General features: G+C 32.6%; 1 protein-coding gene across 3 annotated transcripts in view; it reads left to right on the top strand.

Annotated features, from left to right (window-relative positions):
- ADAD1 (adenosine deaminase domain containing 1) overlaps positions 1 to 21,634 on the top strand; it is a 66,284-nt gene that overhangs the window by 13,810 nt on the left and 30,840 nt on the right. For all 3 annotated transcript variants that reach the window (XM_072938104.1, XM_072938087.1, XM_072938095.1), the window contains exons 7-11: positions 4,693 to 4,816; positions 6,500 to 6,670; positions 7,648 to 7,877; positions 14,045 to 14,282; positions 18,416 to 18,548. In XM_072938104.1, the coding sequence (XP_072794205.1) occupies positions 4,693 to 4,816; positions 6,500 to 6,670; positions 7,648 to 7,877; positions 14,045 to 14,282; positions 18,416 to 18,548 (896 nt within the window). The remainder of the gene's footprint in view (positions 1 to 4,692; positions 4,817 to 6,499; positions 6,671 to 7,647; positions 7,878 to 14,044; positions 14,283 to 18,415; positions 18,549 to 21,634) is intronic.

Raw genomic sequence — 21,634 nt, 5'->3', positions numbered from 1 at the left:
TATTCCTTTTATTTCTTTTTCTTGTCTGATTGCTGTGGCTAGGACTTCCAATACTGTGTTGAATAAAAGTAGTGATGGTGGGTATCCTTGTCTTATTCCTGGTATAAGAGGAAATGTTTTCAGCTCTTCAATGTTGAGTATGATGTTGTCTGTGGATTTCTTACATATGGCCTTTATTATCTTGAGGTATGTTCCTTCTATAGCCAGTTTGTTAAGAGTTTTTTTTTTAATCATAAATGGATGTTGAATTTTGCCAAAAGCTTTTTCTGCATCTAATGTGATGATCGTATGATTTTTAGTTTTCGATTTGTTAATGTGGTGTACCACATTGATTTGTGGATATTAAACCATCCTAGCATCCCTAGGATAAATCCCACTTGATCATGGTATATGATCCTTCTTTTCGTGTATTGTTGAATTTGGTTTGCTAATATTTTTATTGAAGTTTTTTTTTGCATTTATGTTCTTCAGTGAGATTGGTCTGTAATTTTCTTTTTCTGTGGTGTCTTTGTCTGGTTTTGGTATCAGGGTAATTCTGGCCTTGTAGAATAAGTTTAGAAGTGATCCCTCCATTTCAGTTTTTTGAAATAGTTTGAGGAGAATAGATATTGACTCTTCTCTAAATGTTTGATAGAATTTACCAGAAGCCATCTGGTCCTGGAGTTTTGTTTGTTGGGAGTTTTTAAATTACTTAGTCAATTTCTGTTCATATTTTCTATTTCTTCCAGGTTATTCTTGGGAGATTGTACCTTTGTAGGAATTTATCTAATTCTTATTGGCTGTACACTTCATTGGCATATAATTGTTCTTAGTAATCTCTTACAATCATTTGTATTTCTGTGGTATCAGTTCATCTCCTTTTTCATTTCTGCTTTTATTTATATGGGCCCTGTCTCTTTTTCATGATGCATCTGGCTAAAAGTTTATCAATTTTGTTTATCTTTTCAAATAACCAACCCTTAGTTTCATTGATCTTTTCTGGCTTTTTTGTTGTTGTCTCTAATTCATTTATTTCTGCTCTGATCTTTACTAGTTTCTTTTCTTCTAACTTTAGGTTGTATTTATTCTTATTTTTCTAGTTCCTTTAGGTGTAAGATTAAATGATTTATTTGAGATTTTTCTTGTTTAATGAGGCAGACTTGTATTGCTTTAATTTCCTTCTTACATCTGCTTTTGCTTTGTCCGAGAGATTTTGGTTCATTGTGCTTGCATTTTCATTTGTGTCCAGATTTTTTTTTAATTTCTTCTTTGGTTTCTGCAATGATCCATTGATTATTTAGTAGCATGCTGTTTAGACTGCATGTGTTTATGGTTTTTGCTTTTTTTCTCTTGTAATTGATTTCCACTTTCATAGCATTATGGTCAGAAAAGATGTTTTATATGAATTCAGTCTTGTAAATTTATTGAAACTGATTTTGTGGCAGAGCATATGATCTGTCCTGGAGAATGTTCCACATGCACTTGAAAAGAATGTGTATTCTACTATTTTGGATGAAATGTTCCATATGTCTGTTAATCCCATCTGGTCTGGTGTGTCATCTGAGACCAGTGTTTCCTAATTTTATGTCTGCATAGTCTGACCATTGATATTAGTGGGCTAAGTCTCCTACTGTTATTGTATTATTGTCAGTTTTTCCCTTTATGTTTAGTAATATTTGCTTTATGTATCTAGGTGCTCCTATACTAAGTGCTTTACATTCATAATTGTTATATATTCTTTCCAGATTGATCCCTTTATCATCACATAGAGTCCTTTTTTGTTTCTTGTTATTGTCTTTATCTTAAAGTCTATTTTGTCTGATAATAAATGTTGTTACCCCATCTTTATTGATAGTATTCTTGGTTGTAGGTTTTTTTCTTTCACTACTTTGAATATATTGTGCACTCCCTTCTGGCCTGCAAAGTTTCTGCTGAAAAGTCAGCTGAAAGTCTTATAGGAGTTCCCTTGTATGTAACTAGTTGCTTTTCTCTTTTTGCTGTTTACTTCCTTCATCTTTAATATTGCATTTTTAATTTTAACATGTTGATTTGGACCTCTTTGTGTTCATCTTATTAGTTTCCTGTGAGCTTCCTGGACCTGGATTTCTGTTTTCTTTCCCAGGTTGGGAAATTTTTCAGCTATTATTTCTTCAGATCTAAGTTCTCTGCCCCTTTATCTCTTCTCCTGGGATCCCTATAATGTAAATCTTAGTATGTTTGATGTTTCAGAGATGTCTTAAACTATCCTCACTTTTTTTAATTCTTTTTTTTTTCTCTTTAGCTTGGGTGATTTCTGCTACTTTGTCTTCCAGATTGCTGATTCGTTCTTTTGTACTAGCTAATCAATTGTTGATTTTTTTCTAGTGTATTTTTTTTTCAGTTATTGTATTCCTCAGCTCTGTTTGGTGGTTCTTTATATTTTCTACCTCTGCCGAAATTCATACTGTGTTCATCCATTCATCTCTTACTTCTGGTGAGCATCTTTATGATCATTATTTTAAACTCTTTATCAGGTAGATTAATTATCTCTACTTCATTTAGTTCTTTTTGTGAGGTTATGTCTTGTTCCTTCGTTTGGAATGTAATTCTCTATATCCTCATACTGTCCAATTCTCTGTGTTTATTTCTATGTGGTAGATAGTTCAGTTACATTCCCCTCTCTTGTAGAAGTAGCCTTACGTAGGAGACATCCTAGGGGACCCAGAAACACATTCTTCTCTGGTCATCAGGGCTATATGCTTTAGGGGCAACCTCCATATTTAGTATCTGTGTGCCCTTCTGTTGTGATCTGGCTGACTACTCTGGGCATGCTAGTAGGCAGGGCTGGCTCTCAGCCCAGTTGGCTGTAAGGCCATGCCCCATGTAGTGGCCATGGGCCCAGTGGAGGACAGGGTAGGATTCCCTACCATTTCTTCTTACATCTGATGAATGTGTTTTTCTTTTGGTTATCCTTTTTCTTGCATTATCAAATTCTTGTATCTGCCTGAAATGTTGCAGTTTGAGTTTACAGAGAAAGAAGCTGGGCTCTTGGCTACACTATTGCCTGTTATAACTCAGAACTTAATCACCATTCCAGAACTTATACTGACACTATATAATTTCATTTTACCACCCCATTCCCCAAACCCCATATTGGAACAGCTACATTAGAGGTAATAGAACTTTTTTAATTTTTCATGTCTAATCCTAATCCTCCAGTTTTCTTTATCTCAGTAAATGGCATCCACTCAGTTGCTAAAAATCTTAAGTCATCTATTATTTAACCCTTTCCCTCACATCTTACAGTTCATTTTCAAGTCCTGTTTATTACATCCCCAAACTCTAACTCAGATATGATCATTTTTCCCCATTAAATCATCATTTGAGTCTTAAGTCATTGTCTCTTACCTAAACTACTGAAACAAGTCCCCTAATTCAGCTTCTTGGACCCTACAAAAAGCAATCTCCACTTAGAGTGGTGACCTTTAAATGTAACGCAATATGATTTTTGCTTCAATAGCTTCACCATAGCTCTTGGGTGAAATCCACAAACTCCTTCGTGAGGTTTGTAATACCTCTGTCTCTAACCTCATTTTATGCCTTTCCCTTCCACTCACCTTTACTGGAACAGCTACCCTGGTCTTTCTTTGCCCAAAGTCTGCACAAGCTATTTATTTTGACTGGAATACCCTTTACCTCATTCCTCATGCTGCTCACTCTTCACTGAAACTTAAAATTCAGTTTCATAGGAAGGGGTTCTGCAGCTAGTCTATCTGAGGTAATCTTTCCTCCTGTCATTCTTTAAATTGGCCCTGTATTTGTTTTCCTTCAAAGTTCTTACCACAATTTGTGGTTTGTTTAGTCTTTTTCTTCTCTCCTTTTTAGAAGCTTCATGAGGGCATGTCTTGCTTAATTTATTCCTAGCATCTACTTCAGTGCCTGGTGTTTGCTAGGACCTCAACAATTTTTATTGAATGAATGGAAGTCCTTTCTTAGATAGTTGCAAGTGTGGGAGTGAACTTTGAAAGACTAAGAATAGACATTTTCTGAAATCATCAACAGGGAGGTAAGCATAGAAGGAGATAGCTGCTCAGAGGAGAATATTTAGAGGAAAAAAGCAATGATGTAGTGACAAGGATATAGAAAGGCCACCTAGTTAGGATGTGAAAGGAAAACAGAACTATATCTGCTGAGCATAGAGTTTCAAAGAAATCTCTAATGGAGCATAGCAGAAGGTAAAGGAGCAAAACTACTAGAAAAAGCATAAGGTGCTAGTTTCTTCCAAAGAGCTGTCTCAGTAGAACAGAGAAAGAAACTATAATTTGCTTTGTAGAAAGTTTGAGTGGATTAAGAAAAAATTAGAGACATTATATATAGATAATTCATTTAAGACCAAAGTAGAATGACAAGTGAGATCTCTTAGCTAGCAAAATAAATCTAGATGTAGAAGAAACAGATCTATATTTGTAAACTAGTGATGTCTGGTGATTCTACTGATTATAGTAAAAAAAATGTAGATAAAGTATAATATAAAACAAACATCTGCCTTTTAAACTGAGATGTTATTGAAGTATTTTTAAAATTTTACTTCTTAGAAAACTCTCAATCTCTTACTTGAAATTGTGTAATTATTTTTCCATCATTTTGGTGAATATGGTAAAGATAGAGGTGGATATTGAACACAGGGAAGAGAGAGGTCAAAATAACCTGCTACTATTAACGTTTTCCTTTCAGCTGGACACCACGAAGTTGTAGCTATAGGCACAGGTGAATATAATTACAGTCAGTGCATTAAACCAAATGGAAGAGTGTTGCACGATACTCATGCTGTTGTTACAGCAAGGAGATCTCTCCTTAGGTAAAGTAACAGATACATTTAATATCATCAAATATTAATGCTCTTATTCGAAAGTAATCACATATGTCTTTTTTTACAAGTGGAATTTTACTAATCATTGAACCAAGGATGTGACAATCTCTTACTTATCCAAGCCATCTGATTATTTCCATGACATTTTTGGAAACCTTATAGTAATTGCAATATCTAGTCTGTGAATTTTAGTGGCTTCTATTATCAAGAGTTTATAAAGTCAGTTTTAAGTGTACTACAACCTTTTTTAAAGATAAGAATACTATCTTTATTACTGATTAGAGTACTTGGAGAGTATAGCTGTAGATCTGGACCAAGAAATTCACCCTGAATTAGTCATACTTACCTAAAGGCAGAAATCAGTGGGTCTGTGCAAAGTTTACCATATAACAAAGTGTTGATAAAGTATTCTTTAGGCTGACAGATCTCAAAGAGAAAAGCGCTGAGGTAAGCACGCATAGTATATTTTTACAAACTTATCAGTCATTCCGTTCTTTGTAAGAGGCATTAAGTAGCAGGAGTAGAGAGAGAAACCAGGAATGTTACTATTTGGAAGTCCCTTCCTATAAAAACGTGGAAAAGTGGGAAAGAAGTATTACTTTGTACAGTATTTACCAGCTTTTGGTTCTCTTTAAGTCATTGAACTTACTTTTTATAAAACCCTTTTTAATTGAATTTCTCAAATAGCCACAAGTGAGAATCAGTTAATTCCAGAATTCAGTTACCAGCATTCTGATACCAATCCAGTGATCATATCCAATTATTAGCATAGTTACTGGGATTTTGTTTTTATTTAATCTATGCTGCTTCACTTTTTGTTGATGGTGTTCTCTTTGCTCAAGTATTTAAAAACAAATTTAGACATATTTTATCTGAAAAACTTAAGTGTATATCTCTAATAATAAGGAAAGAATTCTGTAATCTTGAAAGCTTTTGGGAACCCCATGAAAGTTATTATGCAGCATCTTGTCCTCCCATCCCCCTTGGTGCTTACTGAATTATTTGACCTCTTTAAAGCTACCTCTTTTGTAAGTCTTTTCTTCCCTTGCCTGGCACTGTTATATATGCTGGTGCTTAATTTTTTATTATGTATTTCTGATGGTGGGATTAAAATCATGATTTTTTGAATAAGTAAAAATAATATTTGTCCTCTGATTTGATTAGTAGTTGTCTTTCAGGAAATCTGTTTCACTTCTTAATACTGCGGGCTTTATTATATTATTCCAATGCACTTGTGTTTTTGTCAGAACCATTAAGTAGCAGAAACCACAGTTACTCTCTGCCTGTTTTGTCAGGGAAAGGAAAATAGAAGTAAAGCAGGAAATTGACACTTTACCTAGGAGGCTGGGAAAGAGCTGAGAAAGAAGGAAGGAGTCAGTAGAGAAATGCATCTTTTGCAGGAAATGATAGCTGAGGACTTTAATATGAAATGAGGGTGGAGTGGTAGTTTAGGAATGATGCCTTAAGGTAGGACACAGGGCAGACTGGGCTCTAGTTGAAGACTTCTTAAGGGATTTAATTCTTCATTCAGTAAGGGTGACATCATTTTAGAAGTTCTTATCAATATCAAAACTTTTGACATACAAGGACATTACTCATGACATATGAATATAATGTTTAAGATACGTCTAAATTTTCTTACTCAGTAAAGTTACATCTCATTTAATTTAGGTACTTTTATAGACAACTTCTACTCTTCTACAGCAAAAATCCTGCTATGATGGAAAAATCAGTATTTTGTACAGAACCAGCTTCTAATCTACTCACTCTCAAGCAGAATATCAACATTTACCTCTACATGAACCAATTGCCTAAAGGATCAGCCCAGATTAAGTCACAATTGTAAGTTTTATGGAAGCTGTATTTGAAAGCAACTAGAATGGGCAGATCATACATTCTGAATCCATATAGCAAAAGAACAAGTAAATTCAGATCTCTCCATATACTACCTCCAGGCTTGAGATACTGTGTGTATGCTTCAAGTGGCCACAGATTCTCCCTCCCCTCTACTCAATCTAATCTGTTACTACTACTAAAATATACCATGTAGCTGACCACTTTCTTTTCTATGCTATTGAAAATCTACTTTTTTGTAGTTGTAAGTCTTTATAAACTTTAGGGAGTATGGATTTATACACTCTTCACATACTAACACAGGAGTTAGGGATTGCAGTCTATTCTTCTGGTTGATCTGTGGCCATAACTTGATTGCCTTGTTGAAGGCAACTGTCATCAATTAGCATGAAATCTGGACAACACAGACAAGCACAAAAAGGAAGTAAAATTCACTTCAAGTTCAACATCTAGAGAAAACCATGGTTTTATCGTTTGTTAAAAATCCTTCCAGTAACACCGTTTGAAAACAAGGGCAGTGAGTGTTCCTATAGAGAATCTTCAAGAAAAATAATTTTAGATTTTATTGTCTTAACATTTTATTGGACATGAATCTAGAATACAAATTGTCAGTTTTCTTTTTTTCCCTCATTTTGTAGTTTTTAAAAATTTTCATATGGAGAAAGGAAATAACTCAAAAACTATGGTAGGGACAAAACTAGGTTTTCATTTGATTTTAAGGGACATGAAGAATGGCAATAATATGAAATTTGTCCTTGCCAGAGGCTCTAAATATGGTTGATTTCTGTTTGGTTTTAATCTTGTAGAACCAAGTCACTCCATTCTACATTGCTTTGGGTTTGCACCTATTTCTGTTACTGAAATTAAATGTACACTGACGAGTTAAATAAGAGAACATGCAGATTTTACCTTTGTGATTTTACCTTGTTTTTTTTAAAGAAAGAAACCTTCTTTTCTTTCTCTAGGCGTCTTACTCCACACTCTATATCTGCATTTGAAGCCAATGAAGAACTGAGTCTCCATGTGGCTGTTGAAGGCAAAATTTATCTGACTGTCTACTGTCCTGCAGATGTTGTTAATAGAATAAGCAGTATGTCCTCAAGTGACAAATTGACAAGGTGGGAAGTGCTTGGTGTACAGGGAGCATTGCTGAGTCACTTCATACAGCCAGTTTATATCAACAGTATACTTGTTGGTGAGTGGGATTTCAGTATCTCTTGGCTTCTTTCACTAAATGGTTACACTATATTTCATTTATCAGTGTAAAATTATAGTTTGCATACATGAAGCTTTATTTAAGGTAAAAATTTTTTGTTGAGGTTTTCATTTCATGGTAACTTGTAATCACCTTCATAAAATATGACTTTTGTCATCTTGTCAGGAGACCAAGAATTAATATTTTAAGTTATTAGGCAATTAGATTTATACTATCTTGAACTTAAACTTGCGTTTGTGCAATATTCAGTTCTCCCCCTTCTTTTGAAAAATGTTTCCTTAAACTTCCCAAATTTAAAAGCTTATGTTTAGTTATGCCTGAAATAAGAAAAACACTAAATGTGCCTCTTTTGTTTTTTTCCTACTTTTATGCATCTATCATACATTTGGTTATGATTTTGATCCTTTAAGTAACTAGAACACAAATAACGTGAATTCATAATTTACTACTTTGATAGGGGTTGTTATGGGATGTATTCATATTTGAATGGTTTTCCAGAGATTATCTCATTGATAGACATTTTTGGCACTCATTTCTATAGTTTTCACAAAGCCCTAAGAGTTTTAAAGCTTTAGTTACCCTTGAGAAGCAATTTAAATACTACCATTACTTGGCTTTACTTTCCTTACTGTTAATTTTTGGTAATGATTGCACATGTACAAGCTTTAGATCCTCACATGAGTAAAATTTTTGTTTTTAGAAGGTGCTATTTCTTTTATTTCTTTCTTGTTTTTTTCTTCCTATATTTTACACCTTTTACACCCATTTCTTTAGGAATTCTCCTACAGACTTATTTTTTTCAGTTTTATATATATACATGTATATATAAATATATAAAGACTATATTTTCTTGCCATTTCTATTTGGTTTGGCTTTAGTAAATTTTAAAAAGGAAATAGTAATTTTTTTCTACTATTAAACTTATTTTCTTTATTTAGGAAATCTATTACTTCATTCGCAATTCAAAAGATTCAGAAGGATATTCAGTGAAAAATCTTCCTTCCATCCTGGTGTCCCAGGCACTCATTTTACCTCTGTGGCATCCATGCTAGTTTCTTGTTTTTCTTTCCATAGATAGTTTATGCTTATAAACGTAAATGCATACTTTTTAAAAAAATTTTTACACCAGTGGGATTATACAATTCATACTTTCCTGCATCTTGCTATTTTCAGTTAACAGTGTATCTTGAAAATTTTTCCATATGAGTATATGAAGAATTTTTTCATTATTATTCATAGTTCTCTGTATGATATATATAAATGTATTATGATTTATTTAACCAGTTGTGGATTGATGGAACTTTAGATTGTTTCTGATCTTTTGAAGCTACCAAAATGTTACAGTGGATGACCTTTTTATTTTACATTTGTTATTCACACATATAAAATATACCTATAAGATGAATTCCTACAAGTAGAATTATAGATCAAAGATGTATGCATTTGCAGTTTTGAAAAATGTTACCAGATTGCCTTCCAAATCATATTCCCCATATGAGAATGCCTGTTTGCTCACACCCTAAAAAGTGGTTATTTCTAACTTTTTCCAAATACATATTCTTGTAGATGATTTATTTCTTGGATTTAATTTGGATACCAAATTATTCATAATGATGATTTTTAGTCAGTTAAGATACTCTCTCAGACACTTCAAACTTTTCTTAGTCTTCTTTAGGAAAGGCTATTTTTGTTCTTAATAAGTGTCTTTAAACTATCTAAGAAATGTCTTTGCATCCTCTAGAGTCACAACTTTGACGAGCAAGGCTTTCTTTGACTTTTGTGAAGAAAGATATTTTACAGTTTATCATTTGTATAACATAACTCCACACTGTATTTAGTTTTTCAAAAGGATGGAGTCTTAAATAGATTCATTTAAAATGATTTAGTATTTAGTGGTTTGGATGGAGGCTTAAAAATTAGATCTCATCATTTTGACTGCCATCTTGCACCTAGCAACAGGAACACCAGGTAGTAATAAAAATACTATAAGACCTTGTAAAATTGTTTGAGTTCTCTTTCTTTGCATTTGTGGAGCATATCTGAAGTTAATTGTTATTCTGTCTGGCATAACTTAAACAATTTTAGTGTTTATTAAAAATGCAGATTTCTTGACCCCCTTAAGATCTCTATTGTATGTCTGGAGGGTAGTCCCAGATTTTTAAGAGTACCACCATGTGATTCTGATACAGATGATGTGAATGACTCACTTTGAGATGTACTCAAAGTGTAAAAGTGTGATATGTACAGCTAAAAGAATCTTGAGAGTTCATTGAACTTTATTAGTCATCTATTACAGCTTCTCACTTACTATACAAACTCTTTTTATACCATTTCTTATAGAAGATCATTAAACCCTAGTTTAAAAAGATCCAGGAATGTGGAGTATAGGATTTAAAGGCAATTCATTCCATTAATTGGATAGCTCCAATTGTTTTTAAAAATTCCTCTATTTAGAATTGAAATTTGCTTCCCTTTAATTCTAAACTAAATGACAACACTTATTATTTGATGATAATGACCTTGTCCCCTTTTAAGTCTTATGAAATCTTTTGCAGTTCTTTATTTTGATTCTTAAAAACCCATGTTAGTTTAATAGATCAGCTTCAAATGGGGAGAGTATTATACTTTAAGACTTCACTTAACTTTTCAAAAAAGTTGTGGAAACTGTGCAGATGTTCTCAGATGTTCATTCTGTCATTTTACGATAGTAGTCTTTTTCTTTTTTAAGGAAAAAAGTCTTAAGCTTTCATATAAAAAAGTCACTATTATTTGAATAGAAAATAATCCAGAGTAATCTGGAAAAAACTCACTTTGCTAAGATATTGAAAAGCTGGATTTGAATTATTTTCAAGCTTTTTAAGGTATATTGACAAATTTGCTATCCTGTTAAGATAAAATTATCTGAAAAAATACTTCAAGAATGTTTATCCAGAGGTAGTTCCATTCAGGAGTCCTTTTTATATGCTGATTTGAGTTGTACAATTGGATCGTAGAGAATCCTAAATACTGATTCCCTCCTAGTGAAGGGCTCTATTTTAAACACAGTTCATGGACTTTTAAGAAGCATATGATAACCTTAGAGATTCTGTTATTCATTTCTTTTTTTTTTTCCAGATCAGTAACAGGAGGTTTTAGAATGTTATTAAAATACATGCCCAAAATCATTAGTTTGCCTATTGACAGAACCTGGACTCAGCCTTCATAACTTCTCATGCTTCTGCCTTTAGTATTAAATTGTGTTCTGACAACTTTGTCTGAGCTAGCCAATGACTAGAATCTCACTACTGTGTCTGTTAAACTTGACAGTCTTGAAAGGCAGGTGCTTTTGCACACTCATCTTGGTCTGGTTTGTACTGGAAGTCAGTAGATGTTTCCTGGATAAATGCTTTGAGTCAGCATGTTTTATTTTTGAAAGTGCTTTTATTTTTCTTCTTAATACTAATTCTGCTGCCTAGAATACTTGAAAAATAAAATTTAACTATTATTCTTTAGTCTTGTTGCACTTTAGGATCACCTGGGAATCTTTTAAAATAATATGGGAATGGCATTGATACTAATATCCCAATCCATAGTGATTTTAATATGCATCCAGGATAATTACTGCTGTCTGATAATCTAATCTTTTATATTCGTTTTACATCAGGTGTTTATTGAGCCACCTAGTATATGCTAGATGATGTGTATTATTACATAACTCTCAGGGACACCATTCACATAAAATATAGAGTGAGCATTAAGAATAAAGACAAGATGGTTCTTGCTTTTATATCTTCTATATAGACATCAGTTGTGTTTCACAGGAGCATGATGTGTTTTCTCCAGATGTTCTGTAATATATGGGTGATGGTGTTAAAGTGCAGTTGTCTCAGACTAAATATGATGTTTCAGATGTGATGTGAGCAGTACATAGTTTTATAATAACGTTGTATACTTTGATTTAGACATTGTATTTTTATTAATGCAGCCTTAGTTTGTATGAGCACACCTTGAAGATATTGTGGGTTCGATTTCAGACCACCACAATAAAATGAATATCACAATAAAATGAGGCACACAAATTTTTTGGTTTCTCAGTGCATAGAAAATTTATGTTTACACTATACCATAGTCTGTTAAGTATGCAGTAGCGTTATGTCTAAAGAAGTACTTTGTTGCTAAAAAATGCTAACCATCATCTGACAACACAGGGTTGCCACAAACCTTCAATTTGTAAAAACCATAATACCTGCAAGGCTCAATAAAGCAAAATGTAGTAAATTGAGGAATGTCTGCATTATCTGTTTCAACAACTGTTTCTGTTGACTTATGTTAACTTATGGTAGACTAAGATTCTGAGATCTTTTCTGCATGAAAAGCTCACAGGTCATATTTGCTATAGTCTTTGATAATATTTAACCTTTAATGTTAATCTCTGAGCTTGATGTTATTATTTCAAATCATTTTAGATGAATCAACAAAATTTCACAATTATATGACATAGTTTTATAGAGGTGTATTTTTCCAGGAACAAGATTTGATTATATTCAAGATATAATCAAAATCATACCTCAGATATAGTTAATAATTAAAGCACATATATAATTAGAAAAAGTAAAATTTCTAATAAAATATTAATTTACTTGCCTTTTTCTATTAAATTAGCTTTTATACCATCACATTAAAATATATAGGTGAAACAGTTTGATGTTTAAGGAATCCTAATGTGGAGTTTCACTGGTAGGTTTTTTTTCTCTTTTCCTAAATATGATCTTGCTATTTTAGGTCCCGCCAGCGTCATTATCTTATTACAGTTTGTCTTAGTCTGTTTGGGCTACTCCAAAAAAAATATACACTGGGTGGATTAAACAATAAGCATTTATTTCTCACAGGATCAAGGCGCTGACAGATTCAGTGTCTGTTGAGGGCCTGCTTTTTTTTAATTCATAGATGACTGTCTTCTCAGTGTGTCCTCATATGATGGAAGGGGTTAGAATCTCTTTTCATACTGGCATCAGTCCCATTCATGACAGGTACAACCCTCATGATTTAATCACCCCAAATACCATCACACTGAGGATTGGGTTTCAATATATGAATTTTGTGGGGACGCATTTAGTCTATAGTACAGTGTGTATAATACATAACATTTTCTTTCAAATCCTTGTCTTCTGTTAATTATAGATACAATGACTATTCCACAGACTTTATTTCTCCCTAACTTTTTTTTTGTATCTAAGTATATCTTAACTAGCCTTCGTCAATACCTCTTAATTTGGAACATTCAAAGGAGTGCCTAGAAAAAGAATGTTGAAAACAACTCATGTTCTTTTTACTTCATTTTCTAGTCCCCAAATAATTATAAACAATACAAGCCCAGGAGCCATCTCAACAATTCCAGTGATGAGAAAACAAAACTTTGTGTGAAATATGACTAGTGATATGTAAAGATTCACTTGTGAGAACTTCAGAGCCTCTAAGGAGGAAAAGAGATGTGCTTTGGAAATAGGAATGACTGTCCCCTAACTTCTACCTTAAGTTTGATGCAGCCTATTATTTTATGGTAATAACACTGCATCTTTTGGAGCTTTCTTCTTCAACAGTTAGTTAACTGAGAACTCAGAGCTTATGGCATTGGTCTCAATTTTAACCAGAAATGGTCATTCTTTAAATTAATTTGTGTCATGAAACAGGAACGTTGTGGTACTGAAACAGTCATAATCTATGGCTATCAGATGTGGAAAAATAACTACTTTAACCGTCTATTTTTCAACCATATATATCTGCTACATTATGTTCTGGCTTCATGCTGTAATCTCAGAAATCAAGACAGAATGAGCCAGTTCTCTCTGGCAGAACCCTGTTAAAGTACCAACTTGTTTCTAGTCAGCTCTGGCTTTTTGCTTTTCTTCACTGGAATGTCAATATATTGTTTTCTGTAGAAGATTGTTTTTTGAATTGAAATTCTGACTGTTACTACTTATACTGGTTCTGGCAAAAAAAAAAAGTCTAGAATTAGCTCCTAAGAGAGTAGAAGTAGGAGAGAGAAGGTTGTGAAATACAGGATAGAGAAATGACCTGTTTACAGTTACTTATTAATTTATATTCTTTTTAGGGTCTAGTCTTTTGATATTGAACTTCTAAGTATTTATCATGTTTTTGCTTTGTAGGTGATGGGAATTGCAGTGATACAAGAGGCTTAGAGATTGCTCTAAAGCAACGTGTTGATGATGCACTCACTTCAAAACTTCCTATGTTTTACTTGGTTAACAAACCTCATATTAGTTTAGTACCTTCTGCATATCCACTTCAAACAAACTTGGAATATAAATTCCTGAGTCTAAATTGGGCACAAGGAGACATTTCTTTAGAAATTGTGGATGGCCTAAGTGGGAAGATCACTGAAAGGTTAGCATTACTAATTTCTTTAAAAATTACGTATTACTTAAGCAAAAGAATATATTTTAATATAGTTTTTAAAAACTATTTCAACTTTTTGGGTATAGTTTTTCGAATTCTGAATAATTATAGTTATTGAGTGTAACCATGTTGCAGGCATTGTACTAAATTAAAAACTCTTTTTCCTGATGAGGAGACAGACCTGGAGAAATGACATGACTTACCGCAGTTACACAGTGAGTGGTAGAGCCAGCGTGCAAAATTGCTCTCCACAACCTTTATTTCTCTAGTTATCATTAGCATTAAAATTATTCAATGTATATAAAAATCCAGTGTTTTTAAAAATTCAGTTTTTCCTACTGAATCTGAACGTCTTGATTTAGGGTTTAGGAAGCTGTATTTTGACAACTTCCTCAAGTATTGTTTATGCACACCTAAGTTTGAGAAGTACTGTACTGTGTTATTCTGCCTTATAAAAGTCCTGTAGGTTAGGTGGTATTGTTCTTTTACAGATAAATAAACCGAGATTCAAGCAAGGCTAAATATCTTGCCTAACATCACTCAGTTTATTTAAGTGACACAGCTAGAATTCTGATCTGGACATTTTATTTCCAAAGACTTTGTTCTTATCCATAATACATTATACCTTTTAGACATTTCTTTTTAATATCCCTGACACTGATTATCAGGTGAAACTAAAACCCTTCTTTTAGTGTGAACATATTTATAATGGGGTAATGAATAATGTTAAAAGCTTAAATGCCTGAATTTGCTTTCTTTATGAAAGATGGATTTAAATTAAGACCACATATAAATGTATTTTGATATGAACTCAGTTGAGCATACTATTAAGTATTTCAGCTAGGATGAATTATACTATTTATGCTTTGAATCAGCATAAAGAAGTGTTATCTCTGTTAATAACGGACTACACACAATCAAAGAAAAGATCTTCTATGAAAGACATTAAAAAACTTTACTGAAAACATAAGATAATAGTATAACACAGATGAAATTAATGTAAAATGAGCTTAACTCATTTATTGCGAATAAATGCTTGCCACGTGATTACAAACACACAAAAAAGCAGATATGAGCTAATTACTCAACAAAGTGTAATTCATCCCCAAAGCATTTCATAAGGTAGAAAACACTTCTGCAGTATAATTCACAAGGAAGAACGGTTATGAGTAACTATGCAACAACTAATGTATCAACATTCATAAAGCAGAAATTACAGAAAGCAAAAGGAAAAATAGAAACACACTATTAGTTGAGACAGTAATTCACCCCTTTCAGTTCATGGTAGATTGAGCAGACAAAACAATAAGCAAGAATATAGCAGTCTTAAATAACAATAGGATAGATCTGACTGATTTCTTCAAAACTTTGCATTATAAAAATATAAAATACACCTGCTTTTCAAAAACCTGCAGAACATTAACAAAAATTGGCTATGTGTTAGGCCACAAAGACAATCTCAGATTCTAAAAAGTAGAAGTGATATAGACAATATTCTCCAATTGTGATGCAGTAAAACTATAAATAACAAAATCAGAATACTGGATACTTATTTCACTGAGAAAAAATGTTTCCTAACTTTTGGTTCAAAGAGAAAATATAAAATGAAACCACAGAATATTTAGAAAACAAGGGTATTTAATGTGTTGCATTTCAGAACTTACGGATATATAGCTAAAGCAAAGCTGAATGGAAAAGCCAATTCTTTAGCTTGGCTTATGATAATAAACAGAATGAAGAGATTTGTAAAACTAGAAATGTAAATTAAAGAGCTAGATAGAAAACAGAAGTTAGAAATAATCATTTAAAAAAACTGATTCTGTGAAAAAAAAAAACCACTAGCTAATCTCATATAAAATAACAAGGGAGTAGTTACAGAAAAAATTAAGAGAAATCATAAGAAACTTCTTTGCTCATCCATGCATATATATTTGAAAATCTGGATGAAATGCATAAACGTCTAGGAAAAAATTATTTCTAAAATTGGTACAGAAAAGGAGAAAAAAACTAACATTATTTTCTTGAGAAAGAAAAAGATGCCCTACCTCTTTTCCAAAGAAAGCACTATTCTGAGGTGGTTCAGGGGAATTTTATAAACCTTTAAATAGCAGAAATTTCCAATGCTGTCTAAAAAGATGGAAAGCATTCAAATGCTTTTGTAAAGCAAGTGTATCATTGATTCTTAAACTCTGTAGAAGTTTGCTGCCCCCAACCACAGAAGCTATAGACCAAACTCAATTTTATGTCAAGCAAAATTGCTAAATACAGTATCAGAAAGCAGAACTTTAAAATAATATGTTTTATACAACAATACCACGTGGCATTTTTTTCTGGAAATGTGAGGATAATAACATAATAAAAAATACCAGATTAGAAACTCTTTTTGTTAATATAATTTGTCATTAATTGATCTAGGGGAAAACACCATATATTCAGCTCTATAAATTCTAAGAAGGCCTATAGTACAGCTATGCAACTATTTTAGGTAAAGATACTCTATAAAAAAGGAAAAGATATTTTTGTTAATGGTAAAATGTATCTTTTTTTTAATTGAAGTATACTCAGTTTACAATGTGTCAATTTCTGGTGTACAGCATGATAGTTCAGTCATACATATACATACATACATTTGTTTTCATATTCTTTTTCATTATAGGTTACTACAATACATTGACTATAGTTCCCTGTGCTATACAGTAGAAACTTGTTTATCTGTTTAAAATGTATCTTTACTAGTCCAAAAGTGTCATCATGATTAATGATGAAACCACAGAGTCATTTCTACTAACATCTGAAACAAGATATGATTGTTTACTGTTATTGCTGTCATTTAACATTTTATTTAATGCATTTGAACAAGAGAAATAAATGAGAGAGATAAAATATTGGAAAGGAGGAAGTAAAATTACAACTCTTTGCACACAGTACCATTTTATACTTGAAAAGTCCAAGAGAATTATCTGAAAAACCACCACAAAAAAAAAAAGATATCAAGGTGGAAAATTAGTATAGAAAGATCAGTACATTTTATTAACATGAGTGTATGTTAACTATTGCTGTTTATGAACTCTCAAAACTTAGTGGCTTAAAAGAAGAACCATTTACTGCTGCTCACAATACCTTAGGTCAACTGAATTGGATATAATTGGGCTCTCCCATGTGTCTGGGGTAAGCTCTAGGTCAACTGAAGAGCATCTTGGCTGATCTGGTCCACGTGTTCTCTCATCTTTAGTACACCAGTCTCATACGGCTCACATGGCAGAGGAAAGGGTCTTAAAAGAATGAGAACACAAAGCCTCTTGAGACCCAGGGTTGGAACTGGTACATTGTCTATTCTGTTCAGCAAAACAAATCACAAAGCCAGCCCAAATTCTTGGGGGAGGGGAATCAACCACAGTTACAGATGGAAGAATCTGAGAAGATACATTGTAAAGACCATGGAGACAGGGAGGAACAAAAGATTTTGGCAAATTTTGTAATCACAAGAACAACTAAGAAGATATAATGAAGAAAAAGAGTTAAATAGCAAGAAAGCTCATGATCTGTGGACCCACTTTTGTTAGAAACAGAAATATATATCCACATGCACATATATACACATATACATATATGGAGGGTAGTGAGGTAAGTGTGCATATTTTACTTTTTTATTGAGTTAAAATTTATATACAGTTAAATGCACTGTACAATTTCATGAGTTATGATAAACGTATATACCTGCGTACCCCATCTGTATATAACCATTATCCCAGTCAAAATATAGGACATTTTCATCATCTCAGAAAATATTTCTATGCCCTCATGTAGTCAATCCCTGGTAGAACCAATGTTTTACTTTGGATCACCATAGATTAATTTTGCCTCAAACAATAGAAATGTTCCAGATATCCATCTTCTGCTTTACTTTTTAATGTAATACTCTGATAACTTAAATTGTAATTTTATTAAAAACTAGCTTCAGAAAGTAAAGATTCAGAATAATTTTATGTAAAAAAATGTGCTATATGCATGCACATAATTGAGAAAAATATTGTAGATTCTATGTTGATTTTAATCCTTGCAATTGCCAACATAAATTTTTGAATAATAATTAGTAAATATTTCATTCCTTTCTACCTTAGTTCTCCATTTAAAAGTGGTATGTCAATGGCAAGTCGGCTTTGTAAGGCTGCAATGTTAAGTCGATTTAACCTGCTTGCCAAAGAAGCTAAAAAAGAAGATTTACTTGAAGCCAGTACATATCATGGAGCTAAGGTAAGTCTTTAAAGGAATGAAGTTGATCATTGAAGTAAAAAATTAAGACAATAATAATGTGGTAATTTGATGATGATGATAAATAGCAAAAGTTGTGGAATAGTACACGAAAATAAGATATTGCCATGTAGTGGTAAAATTAATTTTTAAATGAATATGCCAGAAATTGGATATGTAAATAAATACTGCCACCTAAAGTAGCTACCTCAGTATGATATGTACTTAGACAGTATTGCTCAAAACCTTCTGTCATACCTAGAGAAACAAAATGGTAATAAAATTTCTCCTGTATATGATGTTAAATATGCTAACTATTGAATTTAAGTATTCTAAAATAATGTGTTACTATATTTATGTAAATTAATTTGCCTATCATAAAATTGTGAAACACCTTTGATTTGAGCATGTAATCTGGGCTTGATAAGTGATGTAGATATACTTTTTCTGTCTTTAGAAATGTTTATTTTTTTTAGTATTACAAACATAATGCACATTTAAGTAGAGAATTTAGAAATTTTTTAAAAGTTCAGAGGGAGAAGTATTACTTGTAATACCACTTTCTATTCAGATATACTATTCCTAATCCTGTAAACATGTTATTTCAGTTTCTTGCCATGTATTTATATTTTTTGTGTATGCATATATTTTAAAATATTAAGATGATACTGGATATGCTTTTTAATCTGCTTTTTTCATTCAAAGTACTGTGACCTGAACCATGTCCTACTGTGACATTTCCATGTTATCAAGTTATTAAATACAAATTGTTTCTCATAACCTAATTTCAATTTCAGTAATGATACCGTATTGTATGCAAGTCTCTTTTTCACCACTATCTTTATGCTCAAACTGTATAATTCCAATCTGTAAAGCAATTAATATTAATTACAGGCTTACTTGTATGTACACATGTATTTTTAAGTATAAAAGCTTACCTAGACAATTTCTGGTTTTGGCATTAGAAAAGTTGCAAGTCATCTCTAAAACATAAGTATAAAACTGGATAAAATTGTCAAAAAAAAAAACACCTTTTTCACAGTTCTGGAAATTGACTAAAGACAGAAAAGATAATGAAAAGTGTATATTCTTGTCAAACTTTAAGAACTTGGATAATAACAACAGGAGTTTGTGGCACCTTTGCCCAAAACTGTTCCCTTTCTCCCTCCTCCCTCTCTACTAGTTTGAATGGCAAGACCTGTAGTTTTATCAGATTGAGACTGCCACAAAAAGTAGTAGATTTTCTGCTACAGAGGGGTGGACTTGATTTGGGGCAGAGGGTGGAAAAACAATGTTTTTTTTCAGCTAAATGTGCCAAACTTGGTAGGGTGCCATACTTGATAGGGAACCAAATGGGAAAAATCAGTAACTTTGGTGGCCCAAGGTTGCAGTCCTGGTTAGGGCAGATGGTGTACCAATTATTAACTTAACAGATAGATTTTTGGAAATGAAAGAGCCACGGTAGGGTAGAGATAAATTCTCCATATATCCTTGGTTGACTTAGAAATTATACTTATGTGCAAGGGAGTCTCAAGAATTCAGTGAAGAGTGAAGTTTGAAGTAGAACTGCCTGCAGCATTAAATACACAGTACCACCCACCCCTCCCCAAATGAATTGATTAGAAAAAGGTGGGAGCCTTAAAAGTTTAAGTTGTTTGAGCATAATATCTGCTGAAATCATTTGCTTGTCACTAAGCTATTTGCTTTTCACTAAGCTGTTCAGATATTGGGTAACCACTAGGAAGCCAGGCTAAAACATTAAAAAACTGGGAAGAGACAGTGCACACCATGGAGAAAGCAGATCTCACAATTTCAGCAAGCTAAAAAAAGAGAAAACCTCTTAGAAAAATAAAGCAATTCAGAGTTGCAACAATATATTATCTAAGAAGTCAACATTTCAACAAAAAAAACATATGTAAAAAACAGAAAAGTAAAACCTGTACTCAGGAAAAGTTAACATTCAATAGAAACTGGTTCTGAGTAGATCCAAATGTTGAATATAGCAAAGTCTTCAGAGCAGCTGTTATAACTGTGTTCAAAGAATGAAAACAAAGTATGACAATGTTTCATTGACTATTCTAAAATTGAAACATTTAATAACTGAAGTGAATACTTCTCTAGATGGGCTAACAGTACGTTTGTGATTGCATAAAAATATCAGTGGACTTTGAAGATAGATCAAAATAAGTTATTTTAAAGGACAGAATGAAAACAGATTAAAGGAAAATGAACAGAGCTTCAGAGATTTGTGGAACAGTATTAAGTGTACCCACTTCTGTATACTAGGAATCCTAGAGGAAAAAGAGAGACGAGGGGTCGGGAAAAATATTTGAAGAAATGACTGAAAAAAACTTCGTATTTGGTGAAAAACATTAATAGATCCAAGAAGCTGAGGAAACCCCAAGAAAAAAGTAAAGATTCACACCTAGCTACATTGCAGTCAGCCTACTTAAGATGAAGACAAAATCTTGAAAGCAGCAAGAGAAAAAATAGTTATCAACCATAGACCATACATTTAAAGGCTGATTTCTCATTAGCAATATTGGAAGCCAACTTAAAATAGCCAAAACAATCTTGAAAAAGAACAAAGTTTGAGAATTCATACTTCTGGTTTCAAAACATACTAGAAAACCATAATAATCAAGACAGTATAATACTAATATTAGTACAAACATACAGATCAATGGAATATAATTGACGGTCCAGAAATAACCCCTGGCATTTATGATGAGTTGATTCTTAGCAAGAGTGCCAAGATCATTAAGTGGGAAAAATAATCTTTTCAGTAGAGTCCTAGGACAACTGGATATCTCCATGGAAAAGATTGGACTTAGACCTCTACCTCATATCATATACAAAAATTAACTCAAAATGGATAGAGCTATGTAAGAACTGAAACTATAAAACTCAGGAGAAAACGTAGGAGAAAATACTTGTATTCCTAAGTTGAAAAATTTCTTAGATGTAATAACAAAAACAATCCATAAGAGAAAAAAATATTTTAAATTTCATTAAAATTAAAACTTTTGCATTTCAAAAATAAAATGAAACGGCAAGGCACACACTGGGAGAAAATATTTGCAAATCAT

This window comes from Vicugna pacos, chromosome 2, assembly GCF_048564905.1.
Source record: "Vicugna pacos chromosome 2, VicPac4, whole genome shotgun sequence".
Classification (NCBI taxonomy): Eukaryota; Metazoa; Chordata; class Mammalia; order Artiodactyla; family Camelidae; genus Vicugna; species Vicugna pacos.
This window is presented reverse-complemented; position numbering and strand designations above follow the sequence as displayed.